Below are 22,555 nucleotides of genomic sequence, written 5' to 3' on the forward strand. Positions count from 1 at the left end.
AGGCCCTTTCCAAGGACAAGCCTCAGTCCTTTGTTCAGCATTTCCTTGACAGAAGAGTCCACCTTTCCCTCTTAGAATATTATTTCTTCTTTCTTATCTTTGTCAACTGTCTTCAGATGCATACCAAACACTGAAAAGGGTAAGCAATAAGGGTTACAGGAGCTAGAGTATGACAGGAGAGACGGGCAGTCTGTGCTGTCCTGAAGCTGAGAACCAGGAAAGGCCAAGGCACGTCAGGACCTGGAAGGGGCAGGAAATAGACCCATAGTTAGCATATTTGTTCATACAAATCACAAAGCTCACAAGTGGAAGGTCCGGATTTGAAAACAGTACAGCCCACCTGACCAGGTGTGCTCTTGAGCTGTGCCCACTGTCTCCCCCCAAGACAGTGAATCAGAGAATAGAATGGAAAACCAGAGAGAATTAGTCCTAAGTCCCACTTCCCCTTTATTTTATGGAAAAAGCCTCAAGGGACAACCTCTCAGATTCACATGTGTCAGGGGACCAGAGAGACTTTTCCTTTTGCAGCCTTGGCTAGCCCAGCTGTTCCTACAGTTCCTTCACTGTGCCTGCCCTGCCCTGGCCTGTCCACGAGATGGAAAGGTCCGGCATGTGTTTGCCAATGTATTCTGCAGATGGCATGTGTGCTGCATGCCGGCGTTCCTGCCGGGGATTAATAAGCTCCTCTAGACAGCTGGTCCATGTGCCTAATAATATTTGCAAGTCGGGTTTTATGTCACCCGCAGGCCACAGCCGTGCCGCGTGTTGATTATGGGAGTGCAGGCAGTGTTCTGAAACATGTGCCAAATGTAGCTATTTTAGGACCATGAATGACAAATTGTTTGCAAAACAGTTGTGAGTTTCCCATCTCAAGGTGCTCTGAAATGTCTGTCACCACGGACAGACACACACACAAGGTGTGACAGCACAGGACACAAGGACACTGCAGTATGGAGCTCTGTTACAGGTCTTCCATGTGTCTTTGTCTCCTACAAGCCCCATACTCACCCCCTGCCTGCCTGGCTTGTGAGGAGAAGCCCAGTGTCAAAGAAGAATTCAAGACCAGGCCTAGTGCCTATGAAGGTTACCCTTCACTTGACAGCATTCTAGAAGCAACTAGAATCATTTGGGGTTCCTTGTAATGGCCTGGACACTTCAAAATAAGAACTAGTTCTTGTTTAGTCATAAGCTCTGCACTAAATTCTGTCCATCTGGAGTCGCTTAAATAATCCATAGCAAGTGTTTGAATAGTTTGTTTATCAAAGGAACTTGGCTAAAAGTTGTTAAGGAGATACCCAGGCCAAAGCAGAGGCCCTGTGTGGTCTCAGCTCCTCTGGGGACTGAAGAGGGAAGATCTCATCAGCCCAGGAGTTCGAGACTGGCATGCACAAAACTGTAAGATTCCACGTCGAAGGAAGAAAGGAGGGAGGGGGGAACGCAGAGGAAGCCTAAGGGCACATAAGGACAGTTGGCTAGCATGAGAAAGAACACAAGAACATTAAACTCATGCAGCAAAGCCCAGCAATACCCACTGACTTGGGCCCTGGGCAAGCTGGGTGATTCGTCCATGGGCAGATTACTTATTTTTAACTGCAAATGCATCTTCCCTGTCTGTGCGTGTTTGCAGCTACTGGAAAGCACTTGTGTGTCTAACCTAGCCCCAGCGAGTAGGAACTGGACAGTGTCGCTTGCTGCTGTTCTGTTTTTACTATACAGAGGACCAGGCTGCTAGAGAATAAACAAATGGGTAGGTTGCAGTTGTACTGGAAAGAGCCAATTACCATTCAGGGTTAAAAAAGAAGCTAAAGGCCCTTTCCAGGAGGCAGGTGTAGGCTATGGTTAGAGTGGCACTGTCAGCAGCAGAGAAGGGAGAACGTCGGGGCCATCTTAACATCTCAGCGAGAGAGAATGAGTATGAGTTGGGATTTGTTGTATTTGAGGTGTCTGTGCCGGTGCATCTAAGCCCAGAGAAGCTGCTGCAGCATCGCAGCTGATCCACTGCCACAGCAGGGTCCTCTGACCCTCATCCTTCCCACTCTGTCACCTACGCCTCTCCTAGAACTCTACTGACAGCCACCTCTCTACCCCCAGTCCCACGATCCTTCCAGAAGTTACTGGAGCCCCCAGCTGGGCCCAGGGCTTCGAGGTGAGGCTGTGCTCTTGAGCCACACCCTCTCCTCAGCATCAGTTGTTTGCTCCTCTGTCACAGCCCCTGGCCATCCGTTCCTTCTCATGGAAAATGAAAATGGGTGGGAGAACTCTCCACAGACTTGGTCTTTTTCCTCATTCCTCAAGCAGCTGAGAGCTGGCTAATGCTGATTTGAACCTGGCACACTCAGCTCAGCTAGACCTGGCCATGTTTAGCAATGACTTGCTCTTGTGGACACTTGATTTCTCTTCTCTTCTCTTCTCTTCTCTTCTCTTCTCTTCTCTTCTCTTCTCTTTTTTTTTTCTATTTTCTTTTTTAAAATTTACATTCATCCAGTAAAGTAGACAAATCTGGTATGCAACTGGGTATGTGTTTACATAGTTTTGAAAGCACCTCACAGAGAAAGACAGACCTATAAAGACCATTTCATTCCACTCTAGTCCACAATCGGCCCCAGAGAGGGCTGTTTTCTGTTGCTTCAGATTCCCTCTGCCTGTAAGGAAGTTCATGAGTGTGACTTCACAGATCCCTTCCTTAGTAAGCCACCACTCTCAGGAATAGCCTCGCCTAGCCGTGACGTACTCTTTGATCTGCTTCTTGCTTCCTGTAACAGGCCTTGGCTTCTCACAGCAGACTGATATTTCACTGAGCAGAGGTACCATGTGCCCCATCACTGTACGGAGGAGCAGTAGGGCAAACTCTACTTGGGCTGGTACAGATGAAGCTGCCGGGCGGGAGACACACCCCTATCTCCCGGGTACTCACCCTGTCAGAAGGGCTGGTACTGGCTTGTCAGCAGCAGGTGCTGTCCCAAGAACACCGATTTAAAAGGCAACTGCAGCTAGGTGACTTGCCTGGTTTGGAAATCAGAACCCCCAGGTTTAAACCACTTCTGTCACTGACACACAGGGTGGCCTCAAGCAAATCAGCTACCTCTTTGGAGCATCATGTTTATCCTCTGTAAAATAGATAGTAACAGGGCCTGCCTCACATGGATACTATATGATTGAGTAAGCAATCTATAAAAATTTGAGGGTGGTAAAATATGAAGAATTATTTTAAAACTTCAATTTTTTGTGATTGACATGTTTTCCATAGAGAGGGTTTTATGGTATTAAAAATCATTTAAAGAGAAAAAAATGTTAGTAATCAATAGAGGAAAGGTACTTATAAAGCCATAATACACAGCCAGATAGGTGGATGATTGATTGATTGACTGATTGATAGATGATAGATAGGTGAGTGGATGTGTGTGGAATGTGTGCATATGAATGTGCATGTGTACAAGAGCACACACATATCATTATTTATAGCCCAGACCAGTCTATTTTTCTGGTTCTATCTACATGTCCCACAGACCCTCTGTTCTGAACTCAACGAAGGGAGAGTCAACTAACCCTGCCCCTCCATTGTCTTGGGCAGGCCTTCATTCTTTCCTCCTGTTAAGAACCATTCATGGCTGGGTGGGTATGGTGGTACACACCTTTAATCTCAGCACTAGGAAGTCAAAGGCAGGCAGATCTATTGAGTTTGAGGCCAGCCTGGTCTGAGTTCCAGGGCAACCAGGGCTACATAGAGAGACTGCCCACTCCCACCCCCACCCTCACCCCCACCCCCAAAAAAGAAAGAAAAGAACTATCCACAGCCCCGAGCTGCATGCACATGGTTTTTATTTATATTTATTATATATCATTATTGTGTCTGACATCACATATGTACATAAGTTCTCACATGAATCCTGGTAGCAATTCTCCTGGATATCACTAACACAGGTCTCGCTGTTCCTCTGTGGGGATGGGGGCCTAAAGACTGAATACAGCCCTCATGAGCACGGAACATTTATTGGCACTGTCTGTGTACAGCAGTGGACATAGCTCTTATCACTGCCCTTCTCCTCGCTCTCTGCAGACACACTTTTCTGCTCTCTGTGCAGTATGTACAGGCTTCCCAGAAATGGAGTGCTAGAATTCTGTAATCCTGCAAGAACCCTTAGAGAAGGTTGTTGCTTATGTCGGTGTTTGCTGCACACTGTGAGCTGGTCTCTGGGGGAAGTTCAGGAGCTAGCTTCCCAGCTAGATAGACCTGTGCTCAGATGCTAGCCTAGCTCTGCCTTCCCTTGGGTTGCAGCCTCTCTGGGCCTCAGCATAGTCATCTGGGACCCCCTCTCTGGTGGCTGTGGCTTAGAAAGGGCAGAGCTGTTTGGTGTCCTTTGCTTCTGTTCTCCCTCACAGGACTTTCTCCTCCCAGACCTCCTACCTCCTTTCTCTGTATTCCTCACTCTGTTCAAAAAGATGGCCAGGCCTGGGCTGACTCTGAGCCTGGCCGGAGAAGTCGTGGCATTATCTTAGTATGAGTCCTGGAATCTCTGCAGATCTGCTCGGGCACCTGGGATAAGTTGCTTTGAACCTGCCTTCTTCTGCAAACAAAATTGTCACACGGTCTGAGAACAGACAGGAAGCACTCACCACAGAGGACTTAGTGCAGTTGGCAGTGGCATTAACAAAAGCAGTGATAAGTTGACCCTATAGACACATACAGCCGTCCTCTGCATACACGCCCACAGATAGTACCCACGAGCCATGCTGTACAGGGCCTTCCCACTGCCTCCTGCCAGGCCTTGTCCCCATTTGAATCATGAAGAGCAGGAACATGGAGTTTCTCTGTGGGTTTGGTGGGTTGGTTGATTTGTTCCAAGGCAGCAACCAAACGAGCATATAGGAAACACATGTCAAAACGATGTAATCTTTGAGTCTGTGGACTATTTGGACAAAAGGAGAACACTCAGAACTCTGGGTAACTTTGTTACTGGTTTATATATTAAGTAGAACAAGAAAAATGTGTCTGTTCAAATACTCCCAGTATTGAGCATTTAAATTGAATAGATTATTGTCTAGAGTAAAATTCACTTATAAATTAGACTACAAAGAATTCATAATTGTTACAGTTTCCATGTTCATTCGTTCACGTTAAAAATTGTTACTGCATAAATTAACACGTTCTTTCTTGGAGAACATATTTTAGAAAGATTTGTTACTTTAATAACTCTTTGTGTATTAGAAATCCCAGATGCCGGTGCTAATTAAATGTAATCAGATTTTGGATTCAAAAAGCACAGTAGCCATTTAGCACAAAGGAGCAGGCAGCTAGGTTGACAAACACGGTCAGGAAGGACTGGGTCCCTGATTCTTTTAGCTTTCCAGTTTCACAATGCAGAGCTGTGAATGCAGTTCCTGTCTTTCCTTTGTTCTGATGACTGGGGATTATTAGACTCAGGCCGCCCGCCGCTGTTCCAGCTCAAGGACTCCTGCAGAATTATTAATCAGCTGCTTCAGAGGCCCTGTAATCCAGTGGCAGATCAAGGCTGATCTCACCACGAGGTGCCCTCCCTCTGCTCCCCTCAGCGTATGAATTTCTTGTTCTCTGTCAACAACAGCATCGCCATTCCCACACTGTGTGCTGTGACCTGAACAGCAAATGTCAGCAGAGAAGGGGGGAGGTGGAATCCTGTTAATTGTTGAATTTAATTTAATTCTTTCCTTGCTAAAGAACTGAACCCATCTTTTAAGAAAAGCAAACCTCTTCCCGTCTCTTATTCCCCAGGCAGAGCTTTTAAAAGGCTGTAGTGAAGTGACCAGGCCACACCACCCCACAGGCCCACACGGGGAGTTTATCATCCCCAGAGCTGCCAGAAGCCATGTGCTGAGCCCCACGTGCAGAACTGAGCCAAGCTGCCTCCCTGAACTGTCCAGGGCCAGAGTTTGGTGCACCTCTGTCCCTGGGCAGAAGTCGGCTTCATTTGTATTCCGCTGCCTCTGTCTCTAGGCTTCCTACCACTGGTGTCTCTGGGAGGGACAGCTTTGTTCATCTGCTGTAGCTTCCGCCTAGATTAGTAGTCAGGGGAGCAGGGCAGATGCTGGGAAATGGAGATGAACTGTTGGGAGCATCATCCCCTCCTAGCAAGGCTGTGCTGACAGCCAGATGAAATAAACGAAGGGGGCTTTTAAATCACTCATTTCTCCCTAGTCCCTTTTAAGATTAAAAATGCTTGCAGGGTGGCAGGAAACTGATTTCTACCACTTCCATCCTTGGACAGCTCTGTGAGGTGGCCTAGGGAATGCAGACAGGGCCTGGTGCCAGCACAGGTCCCTGAGCCGACTCTGAGCACCTTCCTCTGTCTGCCCAGCCCACCAGTAGTCCTGCTTTGTGCTCACAGGGGCATCGTCCTCTCCTCTGTGCTGTTTTGGGCAGAGCTGCCTGGCAGTTGTTTATGAATGGTCAGGAGCAAGCCCTCACTTTGTACAGCCCACGTTTCTTGGTAATCGTCACTAAGGAAGCAGATGGTCACCCTCTGTGATTTTAAAGTGTTTAAATAGGAACTGCAGACTGCCATCAAACATCAGAAACGTCTTCTGGCTTCCTTGTCGTACTCTGCTGGCTGGCAGAAGGAGCCTGCATTTGCATCAGCTGGAGAGTGAGGGACAGGCAGAGCACATGCACACTGCCTGCAGCTACGAGCCTTTCTCCTAACCAAAGGAAGGTACCTGGGCCCAACACACTGCTCTCCACAGGGTCCCAGAAACATAGGCACTTTGCCAGATTGGAAAGCAGAAGACAGTTTAAACCAACCTGTGGTCATGCTTGTCTTCTGTACGTCCCCTCCTCTTGGGACGTTTTTTCTAGACTCAGAGCCAAGCCCCAGTATGATGAGCCTGTCCCACTCAGTATCCCCACTGTCCACACTGCCTAGCACAGTGTGGCCTGGCGTCGCCCAGGTCCCTCTGGTGGGTGGCTCACTCTGTCTGTGTTCTGCTACATTCTTAACCGAGTAATGGGCCTGCCAAGAACCCTCTCTATCCATGCTCACTGTTCAGCCCCCGGGGAGCTTGCTCACGCTTTCAGCTTGAACGTTTCTTCCATGGATTTATCCCAAACAGACCTTGGATCTGCGCCTAGTTAATCAGCCCAGAGTTTTACATTATGTTCAGGCCCAACTCCTGTCTCCTGGCACTCAGGTTTCACTCATCTCTCCCCTCTCAGAGTCCCTGATGAGACAGCACTGTCTTAATCCTTGTCACCTTCTCTGTCAGACTCCTTCCTCCACGCCCCATCCCCAGCCCCGTAAGCTAAAAATTTCAAATGGAATATCAATCATCCTTTCGTGCAGCTGGATTTTCCTTTATATTTATTCTCAAAACATGACGCTAAACTCTATGAACTTAGAGTGGAAATTTCAGCAGAATATGTTACCAGGGGTAACTGGAAACACTCAGTTTATGATTTCAGAAGCATTTGGGAAATTTGAACGTCATCCTTGGCCTATTATGAGAATTAGGAGTTTTCCTCTGCCAAATTTGACCGGGTTTGAAATTATTATTGTACTTGAATCACCACCAAATTCCAGGTTGGGTCAGCTTTGCTTCAGCTCCTAACACAGGATATCCTGTCCTAGACTTCTTGCTGTCTCCACCATCCAGTCAGCTTACTGTTACTGCCATAGTCATGGCTGCTGTTCTTCTCTAGGGTGACTGTACAGTCAAAGTACTACATACTGTTCAGCATTGTATAGGATAATTCGCACAGTCTGTGGCTTTGGAGTTAAAGAGGCTTTGGGGGTGGCTCTTTGGTTTAGAAACCTAGGCTCTATTGTTGAAGCCAGTGCATTGGATGGCTTCCTCTGCTGCCCTGGTTCTTTGGATCGCTTCCTCCGATGCCCTGCTTCTTTAGCTGGAGGAGATAATCTCTGAGACAGTGCAGTGGAACTGTCACCGACAGTCCCAGGCTGGACTGAGCTTGTGGTGTGTGATGGCCCCAACAGGCTTGTATTGACCCCAGCTGTGATCCGTTCTGTGTCTGGGGAAGTCATGAGTCACACTGGTCCCTTCTCTGTCCCCCATCTCCCTCATCTCCTCCATGGCCCGAGCCATCATCTTCGAGACAAACCACTTTGTAGCTCTGTAGGTTCAGCCCAGTAGCTGCATTCCTCCAGCTTTAGAACATTCCTACAGGAGGCTCCCTCCTCCTGGCGACCCTGGAGTGCCCCACGCTGTGCTCAGGGACTCGGCGGCTCCCTCCTCCTGGCGACCCTGGAGTGCCCCACGCTGTGCTCAGGGACTCAGTGGCTCCCTCCTCCTGGCGACCCTGGAGTGCCCCACGCTGTGCTCAGGGACTCGGCGGAGGACACTTGGAATTCTCGGTGGCTGATGGATGAGTGTGGGGATTCTCTGCATCCTCTTTCCAGCTTTTGGAAGTTTCGAAGGGCAGTGATGCTGAGGGCCTTTGTCAGTGCAACTCCATCAAAGCATTTTCTCAGCTCTCAGCTTGTTACTTACTGGGCATCAGACACTCTGCTGAGACCTGTGTACCTCCTGCCATCCCAAGTTACAGACAGGAAACTAACACTGGGGCTTTTTTTTTTTTTTTTTTTTTTGGTTTTTCAAGACAGGGTTTCTCTGTGTAGCCCTGGCTGTCCTGGAACTCACTTTGTAGATCAGGCTGGCCTGGAACTCAGAAACCCGCCTGCCTCTGCCTCCCAAGTGCTGGGATTAAAGGCATGCGCCACCACTGCCCGGCTGACAATTGGGCTTTTAAGGGTCTGGCAAACCCAGTCTGCAAGCCCAGGTTTGCCTCACTCCAAAACTCCTTTTCTTCATTTATTTTAACGTCATTAAATTCCGTCTTTACCAGCTCCACTCGTATCTGCAGAGCCTGATTTCTACATGACCATTCTTGCCCTTTGGAAGAACATTCTAGCCCAGCCCACCGTCGGGCTTGCTGCCACTGTCACTACAGAGAGGTGGTCCTTTTTCCTAGCTCTTCCTTTTACATCATTCAGAAAGCAGCCTTGGGACAAAAGGTATCTGGAGTGTCCCTGTGAGCATTTCAAACATTGTCACCATCTTAACGTATGAAGGAGAGTCCGCTACAGGAAGCTACTAAGTCAAGACCCGTTTCTGTCTGAGGCAGAAGTAGAGGACAGGTTTCCTGGCTGACCATTGGGCATGCAGCCATTCCTTTAACTGGACTGTGACTTGGGCTTGGAGTGGCCCATCCTGATGTGACTCTAACCGGACATCGCGTCTTCACTTAAAGCAGAGAGCACTAGGCTGGGTAGGCTGAGAAAAGCCATCATCTCTTACATTATTATATCGCTAGTATTTTCTTTGTAGTCAGTTTTTTTTTTGTTGTTGTTGTTTTGGGGTTTTTTTTTGTTTTTTGTTTTTTTGGGTTTTTTGTTTTGTTTTGTTTTGTTTTTTTTAAATCTTGGTCAAAGAAGACAACATATTTGGCCATTGGGGATTGAGTAAGTCACTGCTCAAGTGGGCCTTTGTTGTTTTGTTGTTGTCGCTGCTGCTGCTGAGCAGTTGTGGTTTAACAGCTTTAGCCAAAGTACTGGGACAGTGTAAGTATAGAATACGCCAACCTTGAAGGTCTGCGCTGTGCTCGGAGCTACACTCAGCAGCATGGAGCACGGGGTCTAAGTGCTCTGACGCTGCAGCCAGTCTCCTTCCACACATCCCGTTTCCATGCCTTACACTTGTTCCTCGACGTGTTGTTCTCTCAGCTGAAGAACAGAAACGTCTGCGTGTGTCAGATGTGCGGCACACAGAGCTAGTACCGATGATCTGTTCCATAATAGCAGGCGCTTGTAGTGTCCAGCATTAAATTGCCACTTCTGATCAGGTTCCTCCCAGAAGACTTCAGGAAGAAGTCTTGAGGAGACAGACAGAAGGCTGCAGCTAGGCAAGTGGAGGGAAAGATGGCATTTCAAACAAGCCGATACAACAGAAGGTCTGTGATCACGCCAGGTGTGGTACCTGCTACAGGAGCGAAACGCAAACTAACCTGGATTAGCTGTATGTTTGCAATAGGAAAAACCGAGGCTGACTGGATATGTGCGCCCTGGAAACCAGGTGGTGGATTCTGATTTAATTCAGTTGGGACCCTCCCACATGGCTACAGAAGCTGCCATTTACAAGGATTAATTGGAGGGGCACTGCTGAAGGCTAGGTACCAAGGCAGGGGGACTCGGCAGGGGCACTGCTGAAGGCTAGGTACCGAGGCAGGAGGACTCAGCGGGACTGGTGACTAGAATCTGGGTAATTTTGAGAGACAGGTCAAAGAGCAGAACCAAGGTGCCAGGTTAACAGCAAGAGGACAGTGGTCTGGAAAGAGCAAGGGGAAGAAAAGTCCCAGCTTAAGGTTTCTGCCCTGAAGCCTAGCAACACAGTGACCAAACCCCAGAAAGGGATAGTAAAACACAAACAAATGAAGGGATTTTGTTCCTTTCTTAGATGTAAAAAGTAAGAATTAATTTCTTTTTTTCCATTTTTTATTAGATACTTTCTTTATTTACATTTCAAGTGTTATCCCCTTTCCTGGTTTCCCCTCCCAAAAAAAAAAAAAAAAAAAAAAAAAAAAACCCTTTCCCCATCCCCTTCTCCCTCCTCAAAAAAAATTAATTTCTAACTCAGTCATTTGGTGACATTTTTCTGCCCACTGCAAGACTCTCTTATAATCTTGCACATAGTAAGATGATATACTGAACAATAAATTAAGCTTACAGTTGCTGTATTTTAGGTAAAGCCAGGAGACCCTAGAAACCCATAAATATTTGGAAATAAAGAGCCAGGAGTTCAAATGAGAAACATCTGAATGTGCCCATCCCCCTCACACACGCAGCAGGAAAAATTAGTGACAAGAGAGGACATAGTGGAGAGAAGAGTCGGGAACACTGAAGCCCCAATGGCTGTGGTTAGAGTGAGTGGAAGAAAATTGGACATTGGAGACGAGAGAGACAGGAAGAGGCTATGCGTAGATCAGATGCTAGGCCTGTGGGGAAAACTCCAGGCTCACTTATGGTGGGAAGGAGAGAGCAAGCCAGCTCAGCAGCGGTCAGGTGGGGTCTTGTTGTTGTTACTGTTCTTAGGGACAAACTTAGGTAATTGAGTAAGACCTGCCATGCCTCTTCCCCTGACTAGGCACACAGATGATTACAAACCTGCTTCGATGGTAAGGACCAGTGCCCAGCAAGCCAGAAATGACTACTGCCCACTTCGTCTTGCTATGACTACTGCAAGGCCCCCTGTTGCCTGCTCTTTCTGCCACCAAAACCACTAACATCCCAGTAGCAGCCCAGGAACTGCCCCCTCCCTGGTCCCCTGAAGCATAGCTATGGCTCCCTCTACATCTCTCAGATTCACTCTGACACTAAGGGGCTCTGAGTACTCTGCATTTGGTATTAAAATTCGGAATCTGCAAGTGTTTAGGTTTCATTAGTGTGTGGCAGATGCTTTCTCATTGTAGTTAATTAGCAGTTGTTAGACCCTTAAACAGCCATCCAGACATGACACTAGTACTGTCAACAAGAACAAGGGAAGACACCTCAGAGACAAGAGACCAAATAAGTTACCCATAGGAAACCAAGGCTAGTCAGCAGGAAGGAGAGCTGGACAGCTAACGCACTGCCCAGCTCTGCTCTCATCCAGTTGGTTCTCTCAGGAGTCTTCTGTGTACCAGACATGCCAGGCTCTGAGCTGGAGACACACACAGTTGTCCCAAAGACATGTTCCAACCCTCAGAGACAGTGCTGCCAAGAGATACACTAATGATAACCTATGCATCTGTCACATTTCAAGCTATAATAACTCGGAAAAACAGGCTGCTATGGCAGCATGGAGTTGGGGAACCTGTCCAAATGTTATTGATCAGGCAAAGTCTTTAAGCACGTAGCACTCAGGCCAAGAGCAGAGGGGTGGGGAGGGTGGCACAGCAGGGAGTTTCATCTCCTTCTGAGTCTCTAAGCTCTCTAATTTGGCCCAAATGAAGCACTTACTCCAGCCCCTAGCAGGACCCCTTATGTGCCCCATTGCTGGGTGACCTTAGACATACCCTTCTCAGTCTCAGGTTTTACCCCTGCACCCTGCATAGGCATATGCAGAGAGACCAGGAGAAACCAACTCTCTGACATCCCACTCTCAGAACCACACTGTCAGGCCTGGGACTTTGTACCCTCTGGAGGGAGGAAGCTAAGACAAGAGCAAATAGAAGTCGGAAACTAAGCACTGCTTACTTCTTTTCAGTAATAGCTTGTCATTGCTTCATTTTAACCTTTTGTCTTGAAAAAGAAAACATTAATTTTATTTTTTTTTTAAAAATCTGAAAACCAATACAAACAAACAAAAACTACACCTTTAATCCTGCCAAGGCAGAGGCTGGTGGATCTCTTGAGTTCAAGACCAGCCTCATGTATATTGTGACTTCCGGGCAGTAAGCGACACAGAGAAACCTTGTCTCAATAAACAAAAGAACAAACAAAAGTTGTGTTGAGGCTGGAGAGATGGCTCACTGTTCAGGCTCCAGAAGCCCTCAGTTCAGTCCCAGTACCCAAGTCAAGTGGTTTTACAACCTCCTATCACTCAGACTCCAAGTGAGTCCACATTCTCCTTCCGCCTCAGAGGGCACCAGCACACAAGTGCATAGACTTACACACAAATAAAAGAAATGTTTTTAAGCTTGTGTTGAAGGTAGCTACTAAAAATATGGACAAAGCCATTCTTTAAATTTTATCCTTTTAAATACTTGTTGCTTGGTGTGAAAAATACTTTGTCTTACAAAGCAATAATGCAAACTGACTGTATGTAAGTCCCCTCCCACCCATCACATGCATACTCACTAATGCCCTCCTGTCAGAAACCCTCAGATGATGCAGACTCTGTTCTTTATGTAAATTTTGCGTATCTTTTTTGTCATTGTTTTGTCTTTGTTTTGTGATTTTTCTGTGTAACAGCCTGGCTGTCCTAGAACTTGCTCTGTAGACCACGCTGGTCTAGAACTCAGAGATCCACCTGCCTCTGCCTCCCAGGTGCTGAGATTAAAGACATGTGCCACCACTGCCTGGTTTAATATCTTTATTATACCTTAGAAAATGAGAAAATGAGAAAGCAGATTAGTATAGCTGGCTGATACATTTACTTTTTAAAACCTGAAATCTTAAAAAATCTTTACTCAGAAAATCAGAGTGAAAGCCACAGGTTACCACATCTGTAATCCCAGGACTCGAGCCACAGAGGCAGGAAGGACCAGGAGTTGGTGGGCACAGCATCTTCAGCTACATGAGTCTGTCTCAAAGAAGGGAGACCAAGATAACTGTCTGAATTGTGCGTAGTTTACTGCCAGAACCCCATCCACTGGCCATTGTTGCAGGAGTCTGAGGAGGACCCCAGGATTCTTTTCCTGCCATTTATGGTACAGGGTTTTTATGTATGCCAGAGAGAAATATCCCATTTTACTTTAGATATTGTCAGATTATAGAGCCATGGATTGCTCTAAGTGAGGATGTATTTAATATCTGTCCATCCATTCATTTATTTATGAACAAGAGAATTCCAGCTGAGGTGCGGTCCTGGCTGTACACTCGACACTGAGGAAAGCCTGACCCCCTGACCCCAGTGGCTTGGAGTTGAAGCTGGACGGACAGAATACCAAGGACAGAGAGCTGTGTAAAGAATGCTTTTAACGAAATGTTAAAACAAAATGACTGCTCAGAGAATCCCAGATCATGCAGGCGGTCGCCAGCACTTAAGGAAAGAGAGAAACTCACTTTAAATGGAATGCATAAGAGTGGAAGAGAGTGATAAGCACTTGCCTGCTCCAGTGTTAGGGTGAGATGCCACAGAGAGAAATCAGAGGATTTTCTGCAATTTTGATTTCATACTGGCATGAAAGAGATGGAAAAGAAAATTGCATTGCTGGAAAACGCCAGGGTATATTTGTTAACATTGCTATGGTGTACTGTATTTAAAGCAAAAATGTAATTGCTGTAATTTATCACGTCTGGCTATTAAAACCTCCATAATTTAAAGATTTTAATCATTTGCCACTTTTGCACATAGTGACTTTTCGTAGATGATGCTGTGACAATTCTGATTTTTATCAGCCTTTATATGCTTTGTGGCAGCTCCTAAGCATCATTAGTGTGATTTCAGCATGCTATTGTTTGCATAACTAATACAAAATCCTTGTGTTTTTTTCCTTTGGGCTGTTCAAGCAGTGCCCAGAACTGCTTTATAGTTGCTGACCCTAACATGAAAACGCAGGCTGCTAGGTCCATCTTCATCTGTCCACATCTTTCTAACTCTGAGACAAGCAGGGTGGGCTGTGCCTGTCCTTTAGATGTGGAAAGCGGATTCTTCTAATAACCAGAGACTCTTGAAAGTGTCTCTGCCTTTGAAATGAGTGTGTGTGTGTGTGTAATGTGTGTTCAGGTGTGTGTGTGTCTATGTGTGTGTTCATTTGAATAAGAATGGTCCCCCACAGGCTCATATATTTAAATGTTAGCCATCAGACTCATAAGCTGCCATCCAGGCATGCCCTGTCTAGTAGTGTTATTCACTTGAACCCTCTCTGGCTGGTAGGAGAAAAATAGGAGGAAAGCAGTCACACAGTGCAGAATGAAAACGTCCCAGGAATAAAGATGGACAGAATGGGTAGGAGGAAGTGAGAAGTCAGCCACGGGCAAAATCATTTCCCCATGGTATGTGTAAGAAATAGAAAATATGGCCCATTTCAGTATAATGTATGGGCTCTATCCATTCACTCCATCCTAGGGGAAGCTGGAACTTCTGTGATTTGTGGCACCTCATAAGACCAATTTGTGACTTTATATACCTCAGGACACAGGAGAATAGTATGATGACCTAATCCTGTGTGTATTTATTAAAATATAGCATTATTTGAGAGAGATATGGGAGTATTCATGTATACATACATATTATCTTAGACACTGTTCTGTTGCTATGAGAGACACCATGACCAAGGCAACTCTTATAAAGGAAAGCATTTAATTGCGGATGACTTACGGTTCAGAGGTTTAGTTCATTATCATCATGGTGGGAAGCATGATAGTGTGCAGTCAGATATGGTGCTGGAGCGGTAGCTGAGAGTTCTACATGCAGATCCACAGGCATCAGGAAGAATACCACTAGCCTGCCTTGGGCTTTGAAACCCCAGAGCCCACTGACACACTCCATCCATAAGGGCCACACCTACCCCAGCAAGGCCACACCTCCTAATCTTTATAAGTAGTGTCACTGCCTGCTGACTAAGCATTCAAATGCAGGACCCTCTGGGGGCCATTCTTATTCAAATCACACACACACACACACACATGCACAAATCAGGAATCATACTCCAGACCAAGCACATACCATTCAGTGTGATCATGGAATCGTGTTCAGAAAGCTAGCTAGCTCTTCTCTTTACTGACATACAAGAGTTTTGAAGTCCAACTCTTTGAAGAAAGATTTAAAGTTATTTGCTTAAAGTCACTGAGCCAGGCCCAGGGCATAATTCATCGCCACACCCGCTATTCCTTCACCATCTTCTTCCTGTTCTCGTCCCCCAACCTGTCCCCTGCAGATGACTTTCCAATACTTCGTCTTCCCTCTTCACCCCAGTGTAGGATCTCCGGCTCGTGAGTAACCGCGTCTCCATTCTGCAGGTGCGAAGTTTCCCATTAAGTGGACAGCCCCCGAAGCGGCCCTGTATGGAAGGTTCACAATCAAGTCTGACGTATGGTCTTTTGGAATCTTACTCACAGAGCTGGTCACCAAAGGAAGAGTGCCATACCCAGGTAAGGACACAGACCCGAGAAACGGTTTGTCTGTTGGGTTCTATTTTAACTTCATTTTACAGGAGTCTTGCCCAGCTGCCTTTCTAAGCCCTGTGCTCAGCCTTCTGCCAAGGTATTTAGCCAGGGGAATGCAGAACTCAGAATTGCCGTGACCTGTACACCAAATTCAATGTGCTAAGCAGCTGGTATAAATGTTCCAGTTCCCACAGGTCATGGAATTTGTCCTGTCTCAGTAGGTGCATGTGTCATGGCTCCCACAGCAGAAATGTCCCTGGCAGAGCCTGTGCCCAAATGGAGCTTGTAGACACGTCTGGGAAAGGGAAGGAGAAAGGGTCCTGTTGCCTTTTGATCTCGTAGCACTGACCCACAGAGCAAGCCTGGCAGGAAGATGCCCGTCCTGTTCTCTCTGAGGCTCCAGCCCCAGATGGCCCCAGGCGGAGGTGCAGGAAAGGCAGTTTAGGCTGACCAACCCATTCTCTGCCTGTGGCTGAATGGCCAAGATACACAAAATGGAGTGTATTATGAGGGTGCGGGGGCCTCTGGGAGCCTGCAGTTGTTCTGGGCTGTCAGATGCTCCCTCTGTGAAGAAGCTGTGGGTTAAGGTTGCCCATGCTTAAATTCATTAACTTAGCCAGACGGAGACATAAAGGACACGCACCATTTCGCCTCCACACTTTACTGGTTTCAGGGCAGGGACGGTCTGCTTTGTGAAATGTTAAGGACATATTTTTCAGTTACTGCTGAGCAAAGAAAGAGCATAGCTGGCTCACTCCCTTCATTCCCTGCCTCTTAAAAAGGGAGAAAAGAAAAGGCCCACAGTGATGGCACCGATAGTAGAGATTAATGAGGAATGTAGGGCTCTTGCAAATCCTGGGCTTGTAATCATATCTCTGCAGTCAGAGGAGCCAGCGAGAGCCGATTAATTTGTAATCCCTTTGTTCATTTTGTCTGATTGTTTCTGGTCATCATCAGAGAACAGAGAAGTGTTCATAAAGAGCCCCTCTGTCTAGGCTAGTACAGCCTCAAGACCTCTAAGGGAGGAAGATTGGCACTGAGGCAGGATTCACAAGTGCCAGGCTCTGAAGCCCCAGCCCAGCATTGGGAGGTGTGGGTGTGTGCGTCTTCTTTATTGCTGCTGCTGCTGCTGCTGTGGCTGCGGCTGCTGCAGCGGCTGCTGCTTCCGGCATGCACAAGTGGGCAGACACTCTGGGAATAGTCAACTGGCAGAGAAGAAAGGGCTGCCCAGGAGGGGGTGGGGCCCAGCAGGGGTGCTTTTGAATTGCTTCTCAAGGATGAAAATATACCGTCTCCAGGTTTTAAAAGTGAGAAGGCACTTTTTAAAAATTATTATTGTCTATATTTTGAACTAATTTCTTCCTGATCTCCCCAGGTTTATAGACACCCGGTGTGTTAAAAGCAATCACAGGAAAAGGTTAATGTTGTTTTGCATTTCCGTGAAGCTTTCTCTTACAGTAACACAAAGATGCTTTTTGTTCTTGGGTCACACACACACACACACACACACACACACACACAGAGGCCAAGACAAAGAGGTGGGTGTGGGGGCTCAGAAGAGGAAGTATTTGGAGACCGGGGTTTTGTCAGGTTGGGTTTTAGCACAAAGAAAATAACCTAGGTTTACAAGTCTGAGTGGATGCCTTCACTCAGCATCATTTTGTGTGGCCTGGCCTAGCATTTGTTCCCTTGGGAAGTAGCACAAATGAGCCATTCAGCTCTCAGGTGGCACTGATGAGTTCCTGTCCCCGAGCAGGTACTATTCGAGCTGGAGGGAAAACCATGAGCCACTAAATAGTCCTGCCCTCACGGAGCGTTACTGCGGGAGAGTGTTTGTGCCGTGCTTATGGAGGGGAGGTTACTTAGATGGGCAGACTGTGTGTGCTCCCCGACCTGAGTTCTCATTATATATATGGCAGAATCGGGGACACAAGATAGCCCTTCATTGAGAGACCCATGAAGAGAGCAGAGGAGTTAAGTGAGAACTGGGTCCAGCAGAGTATGTGTATTTACTATGCCTTCCATGACTGCAGCTGCCTGCAGGGGCCATGGGCAAGGGAGAAGGCAAGTAAATGAGACCATGGAGAGCAAGAGGCTCGCTCACGATGAACAAGATGTGTCGTCCTGCCTGTCACCCGGAAAAGCTGCAGAGACTGTAGGGAGGGTCTGAGACGATGGATGAGGTGACGTCCTTGATGGCCTTAGAAAGGGGACCGAGCCAGTTGTGAGGGGTCTGTGTGCTGCCGTGAAGAGCCATTGGAGCCTGGCAGGTTGACTTGATGGCCCAGAGAGCTGCCTGCAGCAGAGAGGCCATTCCAGACCTGTTCTCATAGCCACGGACACTGCTTAGTTTTATTTTGTAACTCAGCTACTCAGTTGGGCTTCTGAAAGTGACAGAAACTCTAAGGGAGGAGCTCCTGCAGAGACATTATAGTTACAGGGTTGCTAGCCTAGCAGAGGGTAGCACTTAGCATTGTCCACATGTCACCATGGTTGTCGCTGTGGCCCAGTCGGCCAGCCTGTGCTGAGTGCTCACCTTGCTTCAGCCCTCCTGCACTGGATCTCCCATTCCCTGCTGGTGGGAGTCCAGGAGAAAGTCCAGGTCTCTGTGTATCAGATGCTTCCATTATGCACTTTGACACACTAATTTCTCAGTTTCCTAGAACATATTTTCATGTAATTCTCTTCTCAAGAATGGAAGGTGGTGATAAACTTGCCTGAGTTCTTTCATACCTGAGATTGGCCCTTTGTCCCCACGTCACATAGGAAAGTGCTCTGGCTCATAAGTGACAGTGAAAGGAGATGGGGGCTGACTTACAAATGAGCTTGGCAAAGATCCCCAGACATTTCCACCCAGCATGTAAGTCAGTGCAGTCAGCGTAGAAGGGAGCCTTGGAGAAGAACTGAGTGATGCTAGAGGCGTGGCCAGATGAAGGGCAACCTAGCACTGAGTAGGCGCTGCTGGTGTCCTCAGGCTGTGCTCACTGAACTGACCAGAGACGGAGGAAGGAAAGAAGGACACACTGAAACTGAACAAGGCCTTGAAGCCGTAGAGGAATATTGAAGTGTTGTCCTGAGGTTAAAGGGAGCTGGTCAGGTCCCTATCCACTTCCAAGATGGGTGACAGAGACGGACACCATTGCAACGCACAGCTCGCCTGCTGCAGCCCTGTGGGCTAAAAATGGGGTCCCGCATCCTGCCCAGGGCTCAGGCTGCTGGGTAAGGCAGGACATGGGAAGTCTGACTTGGTGCACCCCATGCCACTGTCAGGCTTGAGAAGCTGCAGGACCCTGCTCTGGGGGCAGGGTAGCTCATTCTGAGGTCTCTGCGGACCTGCCGGGGTTGGCTTGGGGTCCCCGGGCCTGCACAGAGGCTGAGGACAGCAGGTTCTAGCTCTTGGGTACCACAGAATGCCTCAGAAGAGCTGAGAACAGAGTAGGGGCCTTAGGGGCTGGCTCTGGAAAAGAGTGGGAAGAGAGCTCAGGCTGGTTCCCGAGGGGAGGAGAGTCTTTGGCTTGCTCAGTGGTCAACTCAGGTTGGTTAAAAGGGTGGCTGAGAATGCAGAGAGGCCTTCTGTGTGAGATTAGGTTCTGTTCTTTAGAGCATTGTTCCCCACTGCGGGTCCCCATGAGAAGAGACAGTCCATGGTCTTAAGGTGTTTAAAGAGAAGGAAGAGACTAGGGAAGTAGAGACCGGCCATGGCCACATTGGAGGGAGGGGGGTGCGGAGAGGAGAGCAAGAGAGAAGCAACCCAGAAACAGGAGTAAGAGAGGGAGTAGGGGGCAAACATCCCTTTTGAAACCTGAGCTTGCCAGGTAACGGTGGGGAGGAGCATATCTGGCTGTTGCCAAGTAACCGTGGGGGTGGAGTCCAGACAGAATACCAGGAGCTTGGGGCCCTGTGTGACTGGTGGCCACAGAATTATGGAGCTGGGGCCTCATGTCAGGAGCCCAGTGTCTGGGGGCGTAGCAAACGCCTTCTGTCCCTTGCAGGAACACCTGCTGGGTCTCCAGGGTTTAAACCTAACTCAACCAGAAAACAGGCTGCCTTTCACAGTCCTAGACAGCCTATCAGCTGTGCCATCCTTGCTGGAGTCCAGCCTGCTTTCTGTATGCAGCGCTTTAAGTGTTCTTTGCATCGAGATTAGAACTGTGTTTAGGCTAAGGGATTGTTGTATGTGCGCAATGGTAATGCTGGCGCCAAAGCTGTTTCCTGAGCTTGCTGAGTAAAATCGTAGCTTTGCATTTTAGCATGACATTTCACCTCTAGAAGCTTTCTCAAATTCTTTCCCCCTCCGCCTTCCCTGCCCCTGCCTGTATCAGGCTGTCACCACTGGGTGGTGACCTCCTAATGGAACTTCCTGCCCCCCCCACCCCGTTCCTCTCCCTTCCTCCCCTCATCCTCCACCATTTTGTCATTGTCGCCAGCAGAAATGTTATCCTGGAAAACAGATGAATTATCTCACTCTGGTCCTGATTAAAGATGCCAAGGGCTCTTGCCCTTGCCCTCCAGATAACTCCAGAAGGCCGCACCCTGCACAAGTCCACAAATATTTATTGAATGCCTGTTATGCATTGAGTGCTTTTCCAGACCCAAGGATTATAGCAGTGAAGTAACACGAGAGTTCCTGCCCTCAGGAACGTTTTTTTTTTCTTGAAGAATATAGGCAATACAAACCAACAAACTACACTCACCCTGGCTAGTAGCATTGAGTGGAGCAAAAGAGGAATGTGGTTAGGAGATGGTGACAGTGGAAGTCACTAAGAGGTGCTCGCTGACTATAACTCTGATAGGAGCTAGCCTTGGGCCAGGTGGGTGTCTAGGGGCACTGTGCCACCTGCAGGGAGCCAAGGAGCCAGGGAGCCAGAGGCCTGGAGCGATGACTGGTGGCTTGTGGGGTTGTAAGCAAGCATGCTTTTTACTCTTTTTGTTGGGGTTTAGTTTTGAGCTTGTATTCTCGTTACAATGTTTCTCCTTGGCCTTTCCTCCTTCTAAACCTTCCTAGTTACCCCTCCCCACACACTCTTTCAAACTCATAGCCTCTTTTTTCATCAGTTGATATTGCATGCATAGATGTGTCTGTATACACATGCATATATATTTCTAAATACAGCCTGCTAAGTCCATACAGGGTTGCTTGTGTCACCATTCCACACTAGATGACGAGTTGGTGTGCTTTTCCCTGGGGAGGGCCACCTCTCGCTCCAGCTTCACTCAGTTGCCAATAGTTTTTGTGTAGGGTTCAGGTCTCATTGGGCTTTTTTTCCATTCAGTTGACATAACCATTGGTGTCCTCCTTCGTCAGGTCATGTTTAGGCAGTGATGCTGGTGAGACTTTACAGGCGTAGCTTCTGATGTTACTAGGAGACAAAACCTCACAGAATGCTGGTCCCCTGGCTCTTAGAGTCTTTCTGCCTCCTCTTTGCAGTGTCCGGAGCCTTAGGTGTAGCTGTGTATTGTAGGTGTGAGTGTTCTCCTAACGTGTGTGCAGTGAGCAGTGTGAGGGGAAGACTTGACTTCGGGTGTCTCTGCTGTCTCTCTCCCTTTACATCTTGGACACCCCAAGGAATTTGTCTATGACAGCATCTCACTGGGTTAGCCGAGAAGTGGCTATGTAGACCAAGCTGACATCAACCTCACAGAGGTCTCTCTGCCTGCCTCTGTCTGGAACTCCCGGCAGCTCTGCCTTCCTTGAGAGGAACGGGGCATCTTCCATGTTCTGATTCCCAGCAGTGTCTGCCCACAGTAGACTCTGTAGAAGCAAATAAAGGGAATGTGTGAATAAAAGGGGAAACATTTGAACTTTTTTTTTAAAAAAAAAAAAAAGGAAGACTCATAGGTTTTTAAACATTTTTAAAGCTGCCCCATAGCCTCCAGAGCCTTATAACTCTGCCCGGTTATCCTCACATATGGCCAACACGGGGTGAGTGTTCCCAGCCGCAAGGTAGCCTCTGTCCCCAGAGTTCTGAGAAGTTGACCCCACGTTCAAATTTCATATTCCAGTAACCCGATAGGCAGAATGTCCTGGCCATGCCAAGCCGTGGCCCTCGACTGAACACCTGCTTGTGTGCTGGCGGGATCTGGCAGAACAGGGCTCTTCTCTTAAGCAAATCTGTTTGTCTGTGCATTGGAAGCCTCCTCAAATCGTTCTTTCAGCAAGTGTCAGCTGCTTAACTTCCTTGAGCAGAACTAGTCACTTGGTAATGACCTGGAGGAGTAAGGTGAGCAAGCAAAACTGCTCGCACCTCCTGTAAAGAGCCAAGCGCCCGCTCTGCCCCCTCCCTCCCCCCCCCCCCCCCCCGGCATGATCACATGCCATGAAGACAGGTATTCTTGTGTTCAAGCTGCTGACAGGGGCAGACTCCCTCAAGGAGGCAAGTGTGGACTGTCCAGGTAGAGGGGCCATGAGAAACAGTCTGAAAACAGCTGACCTTAGCAGTGCATGATGGGTCCTCTGCCTCCGCAGCCCATGGGCCCCAGGGCCAAAGCACTGCAGTACACTGTGTTCCTTCAGAGAGCTCGGAATGCTGTCTCCTCCCCTGCAAGGTTTCTCTTGGCTGACGTGGCTGATAAGGGGAAGAAAGGATAGGAGGCTGTCCGTGAAGCTGGAGGGCATAAGAAGGGGCAGTCTCCCAGTACAGCCTGAGCGCAGCGCTCTGCCGCTGTCTGGTCTTAGCTGTGGTCAGGCCCCTGCCTCCCACACTGGCACCTTCACCCTCTTTTTTCACTCCTCTCTTCAGAGGACAGAGGAGTTCTTTGTA

At 48.0% G+C, this 22,555-nt stretch overlaps 1 protein-coding gene and 1 long non-coding RNA gene across 8 annotated transcripts in view; one reads left to right on the plus strand and one right to left on the minus strand.

Moving 5' to 3' along the window:
- Fyn (Fyn proto-oncogene) overlaps positions 1–22,555 on the plus strand; it is a 195,639-nt gene that overhangs the window by 165,997 nt on the left and 7,087 nt on the right. For all 7 annotated transcript variants that reach the window (XM_011243117.3, XM_006512540.4, NM_001122893.1 and 4 more), the window contains one exon: positions 15,648–15,779. In XM_011243117.3, coding sequence (XP_011241419.1) covers positions 15,648–15,779 — 132 coding nt within the window. The remainder of the gene's footprint in view (positions 1–15,647; positions 15,780–22,555) is intronic.
- Positions 20,332–22,555, minus strand: part of Gm16364 (predicted gene 16364) — a 57,612-nt gene continuing 55,388 nt past the window's right edge. Inside the window, exons 5-6 of the long non-coding RNA NR_152259.1 lie at positions 22,226–22,360; positions 20,332–21,546 (exon numbers count right to left, since the gene is read on the minus strand). This is a non-coding gene — a long non-coding RNA (predicted gene 16364). The remainder of the gene's footprint in view (positions 21,547–22,225; positions 22,361–22,555) is intronic.

This window comes from Mus musculus, chromosome 10 (genome assembly GCF_000001635.26).
Source record: "Mus musculus strain C57BL/6J chromosome 10, GRCm38.p6 C57BL/6J".
Lineage (NCBI taxonomy): Eukaryota > Metazoa > Chordata > Mammalia > Rodentia > Muridae > Mus > Mus musculus.